Below are 16,963 nucleotides of genomic sequence, written 5' to 3' on the forward strand. Positions count from 1 at the left end.
GAGAAAGGAGGGAAAATTCACCTGGTTTAATGCTATAGCAACAAAAGTTGAAAGAAAGCTTAAGTATCATTTAGTCCAGTTCTTTTCATTTTACAATATAAGGAACTTGAGAGAGATCCAAGATATTGAGTGATTTACTTAAGGTCACAAGATTATCTATACAGCAACTACAACCAGTTTTCAGATTCTCTGCCCCTTATTCCCTAGAAATTGGCCTAGAATTCCATCAATCATCGTAACTGTCAAATTGGCTTTGGAAAGGGGTTATAGAAGCTCTGCCAACAGAAAAACACAAAACAAATCCTTAAGTCAGTAAATAAAAACCTAGTTACTCTTAAAACGCTAAAATGAACTCCCAAGTGTAGGAAGAAACAGAAAAATATATCTAGAGAACACCCAAAGCCTTCCATGTTGTCTAGTACTGAATATTTTGGGGAGGACACAGTTCGAAACAAAGATTCTGTGATCAAGGCACTCGCAAGTGCTGTAAGTTAATGACTACTACAGTTATATATGTTGATTAACTAATATTATGCTGTTAAGTAATAAAATAATTGATATAGAAGAAATAAAGGCAAGATGGTGGAGGAGTAGCAGATTGAGATGATATCAGGTCACAGGAGTTCAGCTAGTTATCAAGCCATTCTGAACACCTACAAACCCAACAGGAGATTGAAGAGAAGAGCAGCAATTTTAGAAACAGAAAACTGACCACTTTCTGAAAGGTAGAATATGTGGAGACGTGAATCTGAAGCAACAGGAAGACAGACCATGGGGTGAGGGGCCGGCTCCCAGTGAGCAGTGGAGCAGTGGAGCACAAAATCCGAACTTTTAGAAGTCTTCTCCACTGAGGGACATCATTCCAGAGGCTAAGTGGGGGTGGAACCCTCATAGGGACAGTTTGGTCTCAGTTCCCGCAGGGTCACAGAAGGATCAGGGGTGTCTGAGTGTAGCAGAGCACCCAGGTATTGGAGCAGGGAAGCTGGCTACAGAGACGGAGCCAGGGAGTGAGCTCTCAGCTCAGGGCTCTGTGCTCTGTGGCACAGTCAGGACACTGCTGTTTGAGCAGGGATCCCACAAGTGGCAGATCCAGGAAGACTCACCTTCCTCCGCTGAAGAGCAGAGCGGCAGGAATCTGCTCGGTTTGGAGACTCCAAACGGGGCTGTGTTCCAGAAACAGAAACGTTGGTCAGAGGCCAAGTGAGCCTGGAGCATGGTCGGAGACCAGGGAGATGGGAGTGATTGACCGCTTTTCTCTGAGGGCACACTGAGGAGTGGGGCCCTAAGCTCTCGTCTCCTCCAGGCTGGAGATTGGGAGGCCGCCATTTTCGGGACTCCATTCATTCCCATCCTCGACAGCTCTACTGAAAGCTTTCAGGAAACAAAAGCTCCCAAGAGCGAATCTGAGATTACTTAGCTCCGCCCCCAGCAAGGGCAGCACAATTCAGGCTCAGGTAAAGACATTTGAGAATCACAGCAACAGGTCCCTCCCCCAGAAGATCAGCAAGAACATCCAGCCAAGACCAAGCTCACTGATCAAGGAGAACAGCAGAATTCCACAGGAGGGGAAAACAAGGCGTGGAATTCATGGCTTTCTCCCATGATTCTCTAGTCTTGCAAGGTTAATTAAATTCTTTTAATTTTATTTTTTTCTTATTATAATTTTTAAAACTTTTCCTCTTTCCTCTTTTTTTTTTTCGCTGACAAATTTCCTTTACTTATTTTTGTATCTGCATGATTGTAAAAAAGCAAATAGTGTTAAATGGCTATTTTTGGTAAAAACACACAGTGTTCAAAGAAGGATTACATTCTTTGGACAGGTTTTATTCCCAGGATATCATACTCTCTGTGATTATATCTATGAGCTGGCAACTACTTTCACAGAATTCTATGATAACTGTTACTGTGTGGAAAAAGATCGGCAAACTGGACAAGTGTTGAAGGTAAACATGTGGTGTATGCTGCTTTGTGAAGTGGTAGCTGCTGTTATGGCCAAGGCGTTTGATATCCTCTTTCCTCTTTTAATGGTTTTTTTTAAACTAGTTTATCTTAACAATACCTTTCTAAAACAATCTTTTTAACCTTCATTATTATAGTAATATTTTATTCCTCATTGTATCTAACTTTATTTTTTGATACATATACGTTTTATCTTCTAAAAAATTTTGGGATACAATTTCTTCTAATAGATCAAAATATACTCTAAATCTAGCACAGGGCTTTGTGCTAGTCTCCAGACTGAGAAAATTCTCTCTTCTTTTTCTTTTTTTTTTCCAACCAATTTACTGTATTAATTCCTTTTTTAGAATTTTTTTTATTTTCATCTTTACAGTCATATTCCATCCCTTCATCGTGTTTACCCTTATTTTGGGATATATATATATATATATATATATATATGTTTTTCTTTCCTTAAAATTTAGGGAGGTAGTTTCTTCTAACAGACCAAAATACACCCAAAATCAAAAGGATGGCTCTGTTCTATTCACCTGTCTAATACATACATATATATATTTTTTTCTTTTTAATTAAAAAAAAATTTTTTTTTAATTTCTTTTTACCCCCTTTCTCCCCCCACCCCCTAATTTCGGGTCTCTTCTGATTTGGTTAGCATACATTTTTCTGGGATCTTTGCCACCCTTTTAGTATTTTATTCTCACATTTGTATATTCTTATCTGGGTAAAATGAAAAGGTGGAAAAACTCACCACAAACAAAAGAACAAGAAGCAGTACCAAAGTCTAGGGACCTAATCAATATGGACATTGATAATATGTCAGATCTAGAGTTCAGAATGATGATTCTAAAGGTGCTAGCTGGGCTGAAAAATGGCATGGAAGATATTAGAGAAACCCTGTCTGGAGAAATAAAAGCCCTTTCTGGAGAAATAAAAGAACTAAAATCAAAAAAGCTATTAATGAGGTGTGATAAAAAATGGAGGCTCTTACTGCTAGGATAAATGAGGCAGAAGAGAGAATTAGTGATACAGAAGACCAAATGATGGAGAATAAAGAAGCTGAGCAAAAGAGAGACAAACAACTACTGGACCACGAGGGGAGAATTTGAGATATAAGTGTTATCATAAGACGAAACAATATGAGAATAATTAGGATTCCCGAAGACGAAGAAAGAGTAAGGGAGGCAGAAGGTATACTGGAGCAAATTATTCTAGAGAATTTCCTTAATATGGCAAAGGGAACAACATAAAAATCCAGGAGGCACAGAGATCCCCCGTCAAAAGCAATAAAAATCCACACCCAGTCATCTAATAGTAAAACTTACAAGTCTCAGTGACAAAGACAAAACCCTTAAAGCAGCTAGGGAAAAGAAGTCTGTAACATACAATGATAAAAATATTAGATTGGCAGCAGACTTGTCCACAGAGACCTAGCAGGCAAGAAAGAACCGGCATGATATATTCAGAGCACTAATTGAGAAAAGCATGCAGCCAAGAATACGATATCCACCCAGACTATCACTGAAAATAGAAGGAGAGATAAAAAGCTTCCAGGAAAAACAAAACTAAAAGAATTTGTAAACACCAAACCACTCCTACAGGAAATATTGAAAGGGGTCCTCTAAGAAAAGAGAGAGCCTAAAGGTAGTAGACCAGAAAGGAACAGAGACAATATTCAGTAACAGTCACCTTACAGGCAATACAGAAGCACTAAATTTTATCTTTCAATAGTTACCCTGAATGTAAATGGGCTAAACGCCCCAATCAAAAGACACAGGGAGGGGCGCCTGGGTGGCTCAGTGGGTTAAGCCCCTGCCTTCGGCTCAGGTCGTGATCTCAGGGTCCTAGGATTGAGTCCCGCTCTCTGCTCAGCAGGGAGCCTGCTTCCTCCTCTCTCTCTGCCTGCCTCTCTGCCTACTTGTGATCTCTCTCTGTCAAATAAATAAATGAAATCTTAAAAAAAAAAAAAGACACAGGGAATCAGAATGGATAAGAAAGCAAAACCCATTAATATGCTGTCTGCAAAAACTCATTTTAGACCCGAAGACACCTCCAGATTTAAAGTGAGGGGGTGGAAGACAATTTACCATGCTAATGGAATTCAAAAGAAAGCTGGGGTGGCAATCCTTATATCAGATAAATTAGACTTAAAGCCAAAAAGTATAATAACAGATGAGGAAGAATACTATATCATACTCAAAGGGTATTTCCAACAAAAAGATCTAACAATTGTAAATATCTATGCCCCTAACTGGGAGTAGCCAACTATATAAATCAATTAATAACAAAATCAAAGAAACACATCAACAATAATACAGTAATAGTAGGGGATTTTAACACCCCCTCACTGATATGGATAGATCATTCAAGCAAAAGATCCACAAGGAAATAAAGGCCTTAAATGACACACTGGACCAGATGGACATCACAGATATATTTGGAATATTCCATTCCCAAAATACAGAATACACATTCTTCTCTAATGCACATGGAACATCCTCCAGAATAGATCACATCCTGGGTCAGAAATCAGGTCTCACCTCGTACCAAAAGGCTGGGATCGTTCCCTGCATATTTTGATACCACAATGCTCTGAATCTAGAACTCAATCACAAGTAGGATGCTAAAGAGCATCCTACTAAAGAATGAATGGTTCAACCAGGAAATTAAAGAAGAATTGAAAAAATTCATGGAAACAAATGATAGCAAAAACACAACGGTTCAAAATCTGTGGGACACAGCTAAGTCAATCCTGAGAGGAAAACATATAGTGATACAAGCCTTTCTCAAGAAACAAGAAAGGTCTCAAATACACAACCTAACCCTACACCTAAAGGAGCTGGAGAAAGAACAGCAAAAAAAAAGTCTGAATCTAGTATAAGAGAAATAATAAAGATATGAGGAGAAATCAATGAAGCTGTATAAAAAAAAAAACCAAAAAAACAAAAAACGGTAGAACAAATCTACGAAACTAGGAGCTGGTTCTTTGAAAGAGTTAATAAGACTGATAAACCCCTGGCCAGACTTATCAAAAATAATAGAGAATGGACCCAAATAAATAAAATCATGAATGAAAGAGGGGAGATCACAACCAACACCAAAGGAATAAAAACAAGCATAAGAACATATTATGATCAAGTATATGTAGCAAATTTGAACATCTGGAAGAAATGGATGCATTCCTAGAGACATATAAACTATCACAACTGAATCAGGAAGAAAGAGAAAACCTGAACAGACCCATAACCAGTAAGGACATTGAAGCAGTCATCAAAAATCTCCCAATAAACAAGAGCCCAGGGCCAGATGGCTTCCCAGAGGAATTCTACCAAACATTTAAAGAAGAACTAATTCCTATTCTCCTGAAACTGTTCCAAAAAATAGAAATGGAAGGAAAACTTCCAAACTCATTTTATGAGGCCAGCATTACCTTGATCCCCAAACCAGACAAAGATGCCATCAAAAATGAAAATTACAGACCAATATCCTTGATGAACACAGATAGGAAAAATTCTCACTAATATACTAACCAATAGGATCCAACAATACTTGTGGTTCACCACAACCAAGTGGGGTTCATTCCTGGGATACAAGGTTGGTGCCATATTCACAAATCGACCAATGTGATACAATACATTAATAAGAGAAGAACAAGAACCATATGATACTCTCAATAGATGCTGAAAAAGCATTTGACAAAGTACAGCATCCTTTCTTGATCAAAACTCTTCAAAGTGTAGGGATAGAGGGTACATACCTCAAAATCATCAAAGCCATCCATGAAAAACCCATAGCAAATATCATTCTCAATGGAGAAAAACTTAGAGCTTTTCTGTTTAGGTCAGGAATATGGCAGGGATGTCCATTACCACCACTGCTTTTCAACATAGTACTAGAAGTCCTAGCCTCAGCAATCAGACAACAAAAAGAAATTAAAGGCATCCAAATTAGCAAAGTAGAAGTCAAACTATCACTCTATGCAGATGAAACGACACTTTATGTGGATAACTCAAAAGACTCCACTCCAAATCTGCTAGAATTTGTACAGGAATTCAGTAAAGTGTCAGGATATAAAATCAATGCACAGAAATCAGTTACATTTCTATGCACCAACAAGAAGACAGAAGGAAGAGAAATTAAGGAGTTGATCCCACTTACAATTGCACCCAAAATCTTAATATACCTAGGAATAAACATAACCAAAGAGGCAAAGAACCTGTACTCAGAAAACCATAAAGTACTCATGAAAGAAATTGAGAAAGACACAAAGAAATGTAAAAATGTTCCATGCTCATGGATTGGAAGAACAAATACTGTGAAAATGTCTATGCTACCTGAAGCAATCTACATTTTTAATGCAATCCCTATCAAAATACCATCCATTCTTTTTTTTTTTTTCCAAAGAAATGGAACAATCCTAAAATTATTTGGAACCAGAAAAGACCTTGAATAGCCAGAGGAATGTTGAAAAACAAAGTCAAAGTTGGTGGCATCATAATTCCAGACTTCAAGCTCTATTACAAAGCGGTCTTCATCAAGATAGTATGGTACTGGCCAAAAACAGACATATAGATTAGTGGAACAGAATAGAGAGCCCAGAAATAGGCCCTCAACTCTATGGTCAACTAATCTTTGACAAAGCAGGAAAGAATGTCCAATGGAAAAAAGACAGCCTCTTTAATAAATGGTGCTAGGAAAATTTGGACAGCCACCTGCAGAAAAATGAAACTGGACCATTTCCTTACACCACACACAAAAATAGACTCAAAATGGATGAAAGAGAAAGGAATCCATCAAAATCCTTGAGAACAGAGGCAGCAACCTCTCGACCTCAGCCGCAGCAACTTCTTCCTAGAAACATCACTAAAGGCAAGGGAATCAAGGACAAAAATGAATTATTGGGACTTCATCAAGATCAAAAGCTTTTGCACAGCAAAGGACAGTCAACAAAACCAAAAGACAACTGACAAAATGGGAGAAGATATTCACAAATGGTATATCAGATAAAGGGCTAATATCCAAAATCTAAAAGAACTTATCATACTCAAAACCAAACAACAAATAATCTAATCAAGAAATGGGCAGAGGACATGAACAGACATTTCTGCAAAGAAGACATCCAGATGGCCAGCAGACACATGAAAAAGTGCTCTACATCACTCGGGATCAGGGAAATACAAATCAAAACCACACTGAGATACCACCTCACACCAGTCAGAATGGCTAAAATTAACAAGTCAGGAAATGACAGATGCTGGTGAGGATACAAAGAAAGGGGAACCCTCCTACACTGCTGGTAGGAATGCAGGCAGGTACAGCCACCCTGGAAAATAACATGGAGGTTCCTCAGAAACTTGAAAATAGGGCTGCCCTACGACCCAGCAATCATACTATTGGGTATTTACCCTAAAGATACAAATGTAGTGATCCAAAGGGGCACATGCACCCAAATATTTATAGCAGCTATGTCATAATAGCCAAATTATGTCAAGAACCTAGACTGTCCCTCAGCAAATGAATGGATAAAGAAGATGTGGTATGTATGTGTGTTTGTGTGTGTATATGTATATGTATAATGGAATATTATGCTGCCATCAAAACAAATGAAATCTTGCCATTTGCAATGACGTGGATAGAACTAGAGGGTATTATGCGGAGCGAAATAAGTCAATCAGAGAAAGATAATTATCATATGATCTCCCTGGGATCAGGATCAGGAATTTAGGAGGCAAAGTGGGGGTTTGGAGGGTAGGGAAGGAAAAAATGAAACAAGAGGGGATTGGGAGACAAACCATAAGAGACTCTTAATCTCACTAAACAAACTGAGGGTTGCTGGATGTAGAGGGTGGTTGGGTTATAGACACTGGGGAGGGTATGTGCTATGGTGAGTGCTGTGAAGTGTTTAAGCCTGACGATTCAGACCTGTACCCCTGGGGCAAATAATGCTTTATATGTTAATAAAAAATTTAAAAATAAAATATAAAAATGGGGAGGATACGTGCTATAGTGAGTGCTGTGAAGTGTGTAAGCCTGATGACTCACAGACCTGTACCCCCGGGGCTAATAATTGATTATATGTTAATGAAAAAACCAGTTGATATATTTGGTTGACTACTAGCTTCTAATAAGATAATAATTTCATGGCTTATATTTATTTTCTTCCATGCATATACAAAGAATGTGAGTAACACATATCAGTGGTTCTTAAGGTGTATTCTGCAGTCCTTGCAGGTGGTAATATGGGGAGGGGTCCTTGAGAGCATTTCAAGTTGTACTTCATGATAATGGTATGATATTATTTACTTTTTTCACTTAGTCTATATTTGTACTGATGGTAAGAAGCAATGGTAGATGTAATTGTTGGCCCCTTTGAAGATGTCAAAGCAGTGGCACCAATCTAAGCAGTCATCATATTCTTCACTGCCACTGACTCATGCTAAAAATGTCAATTTCACTTTCATTAAATAGTAAAATATTTAATTTTATTAAATCTCAATCACTGAATGATATGTGTGGCAAAGTATGCATAAAGCACTTCTGCTGTATACAAGGTCTGTTCAGAAAATTTGGTTGCTCAAACCAAAAGCACTGCGCAAGTGATTAAATTGTGAGCTGAAATAGTTGATTTTCTCGTGGAACATTATTTGTACTTGAAAAGACGAGTGACAGACAAAAGCTATGATTGATCAGACTAAAGTATCCAGCAGAAGTTCTCGTAAAATTGTAACAAAGTCAGACTGTCACTTCGAGGAACTGATAGTATTTGTTACCAATGACAAAATTTCAGCTTTCAAATGAAAATTACAATTTTGAAAACTTTATCTGCCACTGTGAGTTGCCCAGCTTCCTAATACTTCAAGCCATTTATGGTGGGGTAGATGATATAAAGGAATATGATATGATATTGTATAATGTAATGTGTCAACAGCAGGAAGATCTGTATAACACAGTGTACTGCTATTTTCCAAGTAACCAATATTTGATATTAGAAAATCATGTATGTGTAAAAGATCTATTTAAAATCCATTTAAGGGGCACCTGGGTGGCTCAGTGGGTTAAAGCCTCTGCCTTCGGCTCAGGTTGTGATCCCAGAGTCCTGGGATGGAGCGCCGCATCGGGCTCTCTGCTCAGCGGAGAGCCTGCTTCCCTTCCTCTCTCTCTCTGCCTGCCTCTCTGCCTACTTGTGCTCTGTGTCAAATAAATAAATAAAATCTTTAAAAAAAAATCCATTTAAAAGATCCATTTAAGACCCAAGACAGGGCGCCTGGGTGGCTCAGTGGGTTAAAGCCTCTGCCTTCCGGCTCAGGTCATGATCTCAGGGTCCTGGGATCGAGTCCCGCATCGGGCTCTCTGCTCAGCAGGGAGCCTGCTTCCTCTTCTCTCTGCCTGCCTCTCTGCCTACTTGTGATCTGTCTATGTCAAAGAAATAAATAAAATTTAAAAAATTAAAACAAAAAACAAAAAACCAAAAACCCAAGACACATGTATTTTAATGTAACAGAATAAGAAAAGTACATTGATCATTTCATATTCTCCAATGCAACTCATCTTTAAACAACTACTTGTGAAACTTTGATATGATATAAATATCAGTGCATATCAGTGATCACTTTTTTTTAAAATCCATGATCACTTTTAAAAACTGTTAAATACTCCCGTTTCTCCAACTACATATAAGTGAGAGGTAGACGTTTCTTTATCTTCTTCAACCAAAACAAAAAAGTAACCTATCAAATGCAGAAGGAGATGTAAGAATCCAGTTATTTTCTGTTAAGTTACACATTTTATTTATTTATTTATTTTAATTTTTTAAAGTTACACATTTGTTTTGCACAAGTGTGAAACAATGCCACTCCTAGGATAGTTTTTATAAAAGACAAAAAGAGAAATCAAATGTTGAAGAAAATATAGAGAAGATGGGACTCTTATTCACCACTTATTCACCGCTGACAGGAATGTAAAATGGTCCAAGTGCTATGGGAAACATAGTGGTTTCTCAAAAAATTTAATACAGAATTACCATATGGATCCACTAATTCTAAATATACCTGCCAAAGAACTGAAAGGAGAGATTCAAAAACAGATTTGTGCACATCTGTGATCATAGCAGTATTATTTAAAACAGCCAAAAGATGGAAACAACCCAAATGACCATGGACAGGTGAATAAACAAACAAAATGTGGTATATTGATAACAATGGAATATTATTCAGTCTTAAAAAGGAAGAAAATTCTGACCTAAGTTACAACAGGGATGAACCTTAAAAACACGCTAACTCAAATAAGCCAGTCACAAAAAAATAAATATTGCATGATTCCACTTGTATGAGGTACCTAATACAGTCAAAATCATAAAGACAGAAAGAATAGTGATCACCAGGGATGGGAAAGAACGTAAGGAGGAGTTACGGTTTGGGATGATGAATAAGAACTGGAGATGGTTAATGGTAATGGTAATAGTGGTACAACTATGTGAATGTTCTTAATGTCACTGAATTGTGCACTTAAAAATAATTAAAATGGCAAATTTTATGTTACGTATATTTTACAACCATAAAAAACCCACAAAAACTGAAGGAAAAAAAAGAAACCAAACCGCAATTCCACTTTCTAATGGATTTTTTTGGAGGAGTTTTGGAAAAGTTATTTTTCATTAAAAATGTTATTGGTGCAGGTAATGAGTTTATTACCTTTTTTTTTTTTTTTACATAAACTAATACTTTAAAAATCCCTCAATTTTCATTTCTAATATGGTAAATATGGAGAGTTATAACCAACATAAACAGATGCTCTTAGGTCCTCAGTAATTTTTGCAAGGTAAAAGGGTCCTGAGACTAAAAAGTCTGAGAAGCGCTGTCTTGTACAGAATTTATTCTCTTTTCACACCTGCATTATGTATCTTCATTTGTCCCAACAAATGGCTGCATTTGAAGCTGTATCACTTGCAGTCTGCAGACTAAAAGGACAGTGTGAAATATGGTAAAAATCATCACATTAACTCTTTATAATACTGTCTCTTGTTTGCGCCATAATTACAGGGACTGAGCAACACAAAGCTCCACACAGATAAGTGGTCATATACAATAGAAAACTGTCAAAAAGCTCAAATGATGAACATTTTCCAAAGTAGTTCTGTAAGTATCGAGGAAGAAACACGTATTTCCTTTTTTTCTGTTGGACCGTCATTAGGATTTACAGTTCCAGGCTGGATTTGGGGATAGGGGTGGAAGAGGCATTGTTTCCGAAAACCACTCCATCCAGTGCACCCGTGCAAAGAATTTAATTCTCTCACCATCTTGCTACTGGTCTCTGGCAGAGGGGTGTGGCTTGGGAGCTAGGAAGCAATCCAAAACAGCAGCTGAGGCTGCCCCAAAATCGTGTCCTAGCAAAAATTTCCTCCATTTTGGGCCAAGTCAATTTGCCCCAGCAAGAGGCCTAATGTTTTATGGGAAAGAGGTAAATAAAAAGGAAATTAGAGAGCATGGACGGAGATAAGCAGCAAAACCATATCGGTTTCACGTGCGCGTTTGTTAAACGATTTGTATGCTAATCATATGCGCGAGGGGCAAATTAGAATCGCTATTCCTGAGTCTACAGCTGCCGGCACTTTTCATAAGGGGTCTGCAGTTCTGGATGCGCGACAGAAGTCAAATGCTTTTCTTATCCGAACCATCTTTCTGCATTCATTTTGGGCCAGGCCTGCGACCAGTCTCGCGGAATGCAGCTGAGACACTCCCAAACAAAGGGAATGAATGTCCTCCCGAGGGAGCGGAGGAGGGAAAGGTGGCCCCAAGTGCCCCCGCCAGGTGTCCGTCCGGGTAGAGCATGCGGGTCACGGGGATGAAAGTCTCAGGGGCGTCCGCGGGGTGCGCTCGGGAAAGGCTGAGCACGGGCACCCGGCACAGACCGGACCACGCCCGGCCCACAGTCAAGGTTAACCCGCGCACGGGAGGTACCTGTGGAGGCCTCGCACAGCCGAAAGGCACTGGGCGATCATGGGACGGCCGAGAGGCGACCGCGGGCGCGTTGTCCTCCGGTTTCGCGTGGGGGAGCCGAGAGGCGGCCTACAGGAGGAGGCAACAGCTGCAGCGGCGACCGGCCCTGTCCGCGCCCTCCCACGTGCGGCAGCCCCACGCCGGCGCCCAGGTCGGCCCCGCCCCTCCGACTTGCGCCCCGCCCCGCGCGCCTTGCGCCGCCCGGGGGGCGGTTCTGGCGAGACCCAGTGGCCGGGAGCCCAGCGCGCAGCCGGGTGGGCTGAGGGGCGGCGGCGGCTTGGGAGCCGGGGAAGTTTGGGCGACGGTGGGCAGTGCTGCCATCCGGAGCCAGGTTGAAGCCGGAGGACCAGGGGGCGGGCGTACCAGCTTACGGACGCCCCCAGGCCCGCTGCCACTGTGTCGCGTCCTCTCGCCTGGTAAGGGGCTTCTGTCTGGGATGGGTGCGTCTCCCACCGCCCCAGCTGGGGCCTGCACCGCGCACCCGCAGCAAACCCCGTCTGGGCCAAAGCGAGGCCCGGGTACTGAAGGGAGGGAGAAAGAGGTCGATGTCCTCTGGGGAGAAGAAGGGGGAGAAGCCTGGAGGAGGTTGAATATCTTCGTTTCCCCTCTTTCTTTTTTTCTTTTTTCTTTCTTTCTTTTTTTCCCCACCTTCTGCCTTGGACCCTATTTAGCACTTGCAACCCCATGGCCTAAAGACTGGGCTCGCCTTTAAAATAAGCCCAGAAATAAACATCCTGGCGGCGGGTACCACACCCTGGCTTTGGATTAGGGAACCTGGGGAACAGATGGATGATGCGATTTAGTGGAAATAAGCCATTAAGGCCGGCTGGCCCTGCGCCACTGTTTGGATGCGATAGTATTCCATGTGAATGAACATGACCGGGAGCTTCCAGCTTGTCCACGAGAGCACAGCTACCGCAGATAGCGTTGGTCGGTGTGTAGTATCCATCGACTTAGGCAATGATTTTCCGACATGTCTTGTTTAAAAAAGAAATACCATTTTTATTAAGAATGACATTCAGTGAACACCCTTTCATTAATGTATTTCCTCCTCAAATAACAGTCTAAGCCTACAAAAGTTGATGCAGGGTAAATTATACATACATTTTTAAAAAATCTAATGAAATAGAGGAGGATGGTCATTTTAGACGAGCTTCTGAGTCAGCAGTATGAAATCTCCCTGAACTTAGTACTGAGGCCTTTTGGGGATTTCTATATCTGTATCTGTTCTCCTATCCTGATCTGTATCTGTACTATACATGCTGTTAACTTACAGTTGAGATATTCAGTGAGTGTCTGAGCTTGTGTTCTACATGTTTTGAGGACGATTTTACTTTTGCAGGTTTTAACATAATTTAATACTACTGGGTATAAGTGAAAATATGTAATACCTTACCATAACAATACTTTGTGTTCTCCTGACTCTTTAAAAACAAGAATGAGGGCGCCTGGGTGGCTCAGTGGGTTAAGGCCGCTGCCTTCAGCTCAGGTCGTGATTTCAGGGTCCTGGGATCGAGCCCCGCGTTGGGCTCTCTGCTCCGCGGGGAGCCTGCTTCCTCCTCTCTCTCTGCCTGCCTCTCTGCCTGCTTGTGATCTCTCTCTGTCAAATAGATAAATAAAATCTTTAAAAAAAAAATAAAAACAAGAATGAAGGTAATAAAAGTTTTGTTTTTGCTTTTTACTTTCTGTGTAATTTATAATCTTTTTATTTATAACCTTCCTGACCAATTCTTTAACATAACTTAGGTCACTGTTTTCCTTTTTCTTATCAAGGAAAAGTGTTTAAGCTTTTAAAATGTCATCTATCAAGCACTTAGTTTATGCTGTTATTCGTTTCTTACGGGAACAAAGTCAGATGGATGCTTATACTTCAGATGAACAAGAAAGTTTGGAAGGTAGGCACCTGCTCTTCATGTTAATTTGTGTTATGATTGTAAACAAAGACTAAAATAACTGTAAGCCTGACCTTGTGATCTATTATAACAAAATTAAGATATTTTATTGATCTTTCAAGAAGAGAGATTGTGTTTCCATTTTCTGAGGCTTGTTTTAATTAACAGCACAATATGAGGACAATTGTTCATTTATTGAACAACTGTTATGTATCAGAACTATGTTGTTCATACCGTAGGGAATTTTTTCTCTACAGTAACTGTTAAGTTAGTATTATCCTCACTTAACAGAAAATGAAATGAAACCAGATAGATTAAGTGACATAACAATGAAATGTGGCCAAGTTGAGATTTAAATCCTGGTTTTTACTCTGAAGATCTTGTCTCTTCCTAATAGGAAAGCATCTCGTTTAGAATCAATACCTGAAAATACCTTAGTCATCATAAAAGCAATAGATAAAAGTGTAATAATTGCATCACAATTAAGCTCTGATAACTTACTATTTGGGGATTTGAAAATGAGAGAATTTCACTGTTGTTTGTGTGAGCTTTAAATATTAGACTTGGTAATTTGTGAAGTTGAGCAGGAACTTGGATGATAGCATCACGTGTTTCCCTGAACACCATCTTTTCTGCTTCACATTTATGCATTATAAAATTTAAATTCAGTATAACCCTAAAAAAAGGTAGAATTCTGCAGATAGGCTTGTGGAGGTTCAATGAGTGTAGCTTCCTTTGGCCTAAAGACTTAATTATTGCAATGAGACAGTACATTTGGGAGAATTTAATAGATATCATACAATTTGATTTTGCCATCTTGAAATTATTTCTCCTATAAAGGGGATACCTCTATTAATTTCAATAAGCACCTCCATTGTGAAGTGCTTTTGGTAAGCACTTCCATTGCTTTTAAGAGGTGGGGATGAAAATTGGGCATTTGCTCTAAATCTGCCTGCAATCTGGTAAGACACTGTCTTTCCAGGTGGCAGTGAGAGGAGCAGGTGACACACAGTTGGAGAACATTGCAGTTGGTTCATTTCATATTAAGATCTTTTTGTCCTCCTTAGTGGTTAAACTATGTGAAGGTGACTGATTATCTAAAGAAAACATTGGTTATGGTTGTCCAGTAGCAAACAGATAAATACAGTCATTTAATAGAAGATTTTTTTTTCTAATCAAAGGCAGTATAATACATATTTCTAAGGACCAGAAAGAAAATTGAGGTTTTTTTTTTTAAAAATCAAGATGTTATATCCTATTTTTAGGATGGCCTTCAGCCAAAAATATGTGCCTTCAGCTGTTTGTTATATGTGGCAGCCAGAAATGGTGCCAATTGTTTTTGACCGACCCCTATTTTTGACTCTGTGAGTCTAATTTAATTGAGTATGAAATCATGTGAAGTCTGCCCACCTTCTAGACATTTAAAAAAGCCCTAGAAGAGGAGCCTCAGTTCTCGTACCAGCCTTACCGTAGTGGTAAGTTTTTATAGTCTTATCACCTTTGAGCTTTTTCATCAGAAAATATCACCCACTCCTAATTGTTGTCATCTACTGACATCTGTTTCATGTGCTTCTGCTCCCTGTCACTCTCTCTAATACTAATCTGTCTGAATTTTTGGCACTTGCGATGACCTCATAGGTGTTTCTTTCAGTTCTCTCAGCACTCTGTTCCTTGACCTGCTTGTCCTCCAGTGATCTCAACCACTGAGCAACAGGGCCGTACCCTAGACTAGTGGTTCTGAACTCAAGGTGGTTTTGTTTGGGGATATTCTTGACTGTCACCACTGAGTGGCTGGTATTACTGGCATCAAGTGGGTAGAGGCCATGGATACTGCTAAACGTCCTGTAATGCACAGTATGTCCTCCAAGAACAAAGTCCAAACTGTCAGTAGTGCCAAGGGTGAGGAACTGTTCCCTGGACCTTCTCATTTTTGAAACTGCATTCTCTCCACCATCTCTGTTGTAAACATTTCACATTCTGACCAGCACTGCCTGTCTTTGCAGCTCACTCCCTTTAGAATCCCTACCCCAATAATTCTTTAACCCTATGAGTATCTCCAGTCTACTGATCCCTTACCCTTCACACCCTCTTCCATGGTTCATCATTATGTTCATGCCCTTGTATATCTCTCCCTTTCTTGCAAAACCTGACCTTTTAAAAATTCAGCTCTCCATCACCTCTGTGTTCATATCCATGTGACTGTGTATAGATGGAGCAAACCATACAACTTTGCCAATTGGTTCCTCTTTGAATTCATGATCATGAGCCTCAAGTGGATGTTTAATGCTGCCTGGCAATGATACTGTCTCTTCCAAGGTCATGCATACTTTTGTTCTCCTAGACCACTGCTTTAACACTTTTTCTCCTGTCTTCTCAAACCCTCAAATGACCTCCCCTGTGTGCACTTTTAGTCGCTGACCTTGCTTTCTACTTTACCAAGAAAGTTCAAGTAATAAGAAGACAACTTCCACAGACTCCCCCTGCCCCATCTATCTGCACACCAGCATCTATATCCTCACACACTCTGCCTGTCGGCCCAGATATGGTAATAGTATGCCATGGACTAAATATTTGTGTTTTCTTGAAATTCGTATGTTGAAACCTAACCCATTGTGATGGTATTAGGAGGTGGGGTGTTCATGATCGGGTTAGTGCTCTTTTAAGAGACCCCAGAGAGCTCCTTTGCTCCTTCTACCATGTGAGGACACAGTGAAGAGACACAGTCTGGGAACCAGAAAGCAGGTCTTCACTAGACACTGAATTTACTAGCCTCCAGAACTATGAGAAATAAATTTCTGTTGTTTATAAGCCACCTAGTCTATGGTGTTCTGTAAGAGCAACCCAAACAGACTAAGACACCGTAGATGAACTATCCACTGTCTTTTCTAAATGAAACCTCTCTATTAACACATAGGATCTGATTCTATCCTGCCTCACCTCCTCCGAGTTATCGCTCGAGTTATTCTACCCTTCTTGTCTTATATCAGCAAACTTCCCTCTGTTCTGGATCATTTATATCAGAATAAACTTTTCATTATTTCTCCCTTCTTAAAAAAGCAAAAACAACAGCTAATTACCCTTGCCATATTACCCCACTACTTCCGAACTACTGCCTACTCT

At 39.9% G+C, this 16,963-nt stretch overlaps 2 protein-coding genes across 7 annotated transcripts in view; one reads left to right on the forward strand and one right to left on the reverse strand.

Annotated features, from left to right (window-relative positions):
• NLN (neurolysin) overlaps positions 1-12,166 on the reverse strand; it is a 152,783-nt gene extending 140,617 nt beyond the window's left edge. For 2 of the 3 annotated variants that reach the window (XM_082723050.1, XM_082723051.1), the window contains exon 1: positions 11,913-12,166. In XM_082723050.1, coding sequence (XP_082579176.1) covers positions 11,913-11,953 — 41 coding nt within the window. In that variant the 5' untranslated portion in view covers positions 11,954-12,166. The remainder of the gene's footprint in view (positions 1-11,912) is intronic. The other variant, XM_082723049.1, reaches the window with a different exon arrangement.
• The window catches only part of SGTB (small glutamine rich tetratricopeptide repeat co-chaperone beta), a 47,091-nt gene continuing 42,280 nt past the window's right edge, over positions 12,153-16,963 (forward strand). For 2 of the 4 annotated variants that reach the window (XM_082723071.1, XM_082723072.1), the window contains exons 1-2: positions 13,724-13,846; positions 15,261-15,318. In XM_082723071.1, coding sequence (XP_082579197.1) covers positions 13,772-13,846; positions 15,261-15,318 — 133 coding nt within the window. In that variant the 5' untranslated portion in view covers positions 13,724-13,771. Of the gene's footprint in view, positions 12,368-13,723; positions 13,847-15,260; positions 15,319-16,963 lie in introns of those variants that run through there. The other 2 variants (XM_082723074.1, XM_082723073.1) reach the window with 2 other exon arrangements.

The sequence above is a fragment of the Mustela nivalis genome (assembly GCF_964662115.1).
Source record: "Mustela nivalis genome assembly, chromosome: 3".
Lineage (NCBI taxonomy): Eukaryota > Metazoa > Chordata > Mammalia > Carnivora > Mustelidae > Mustela > Mustela nivalis.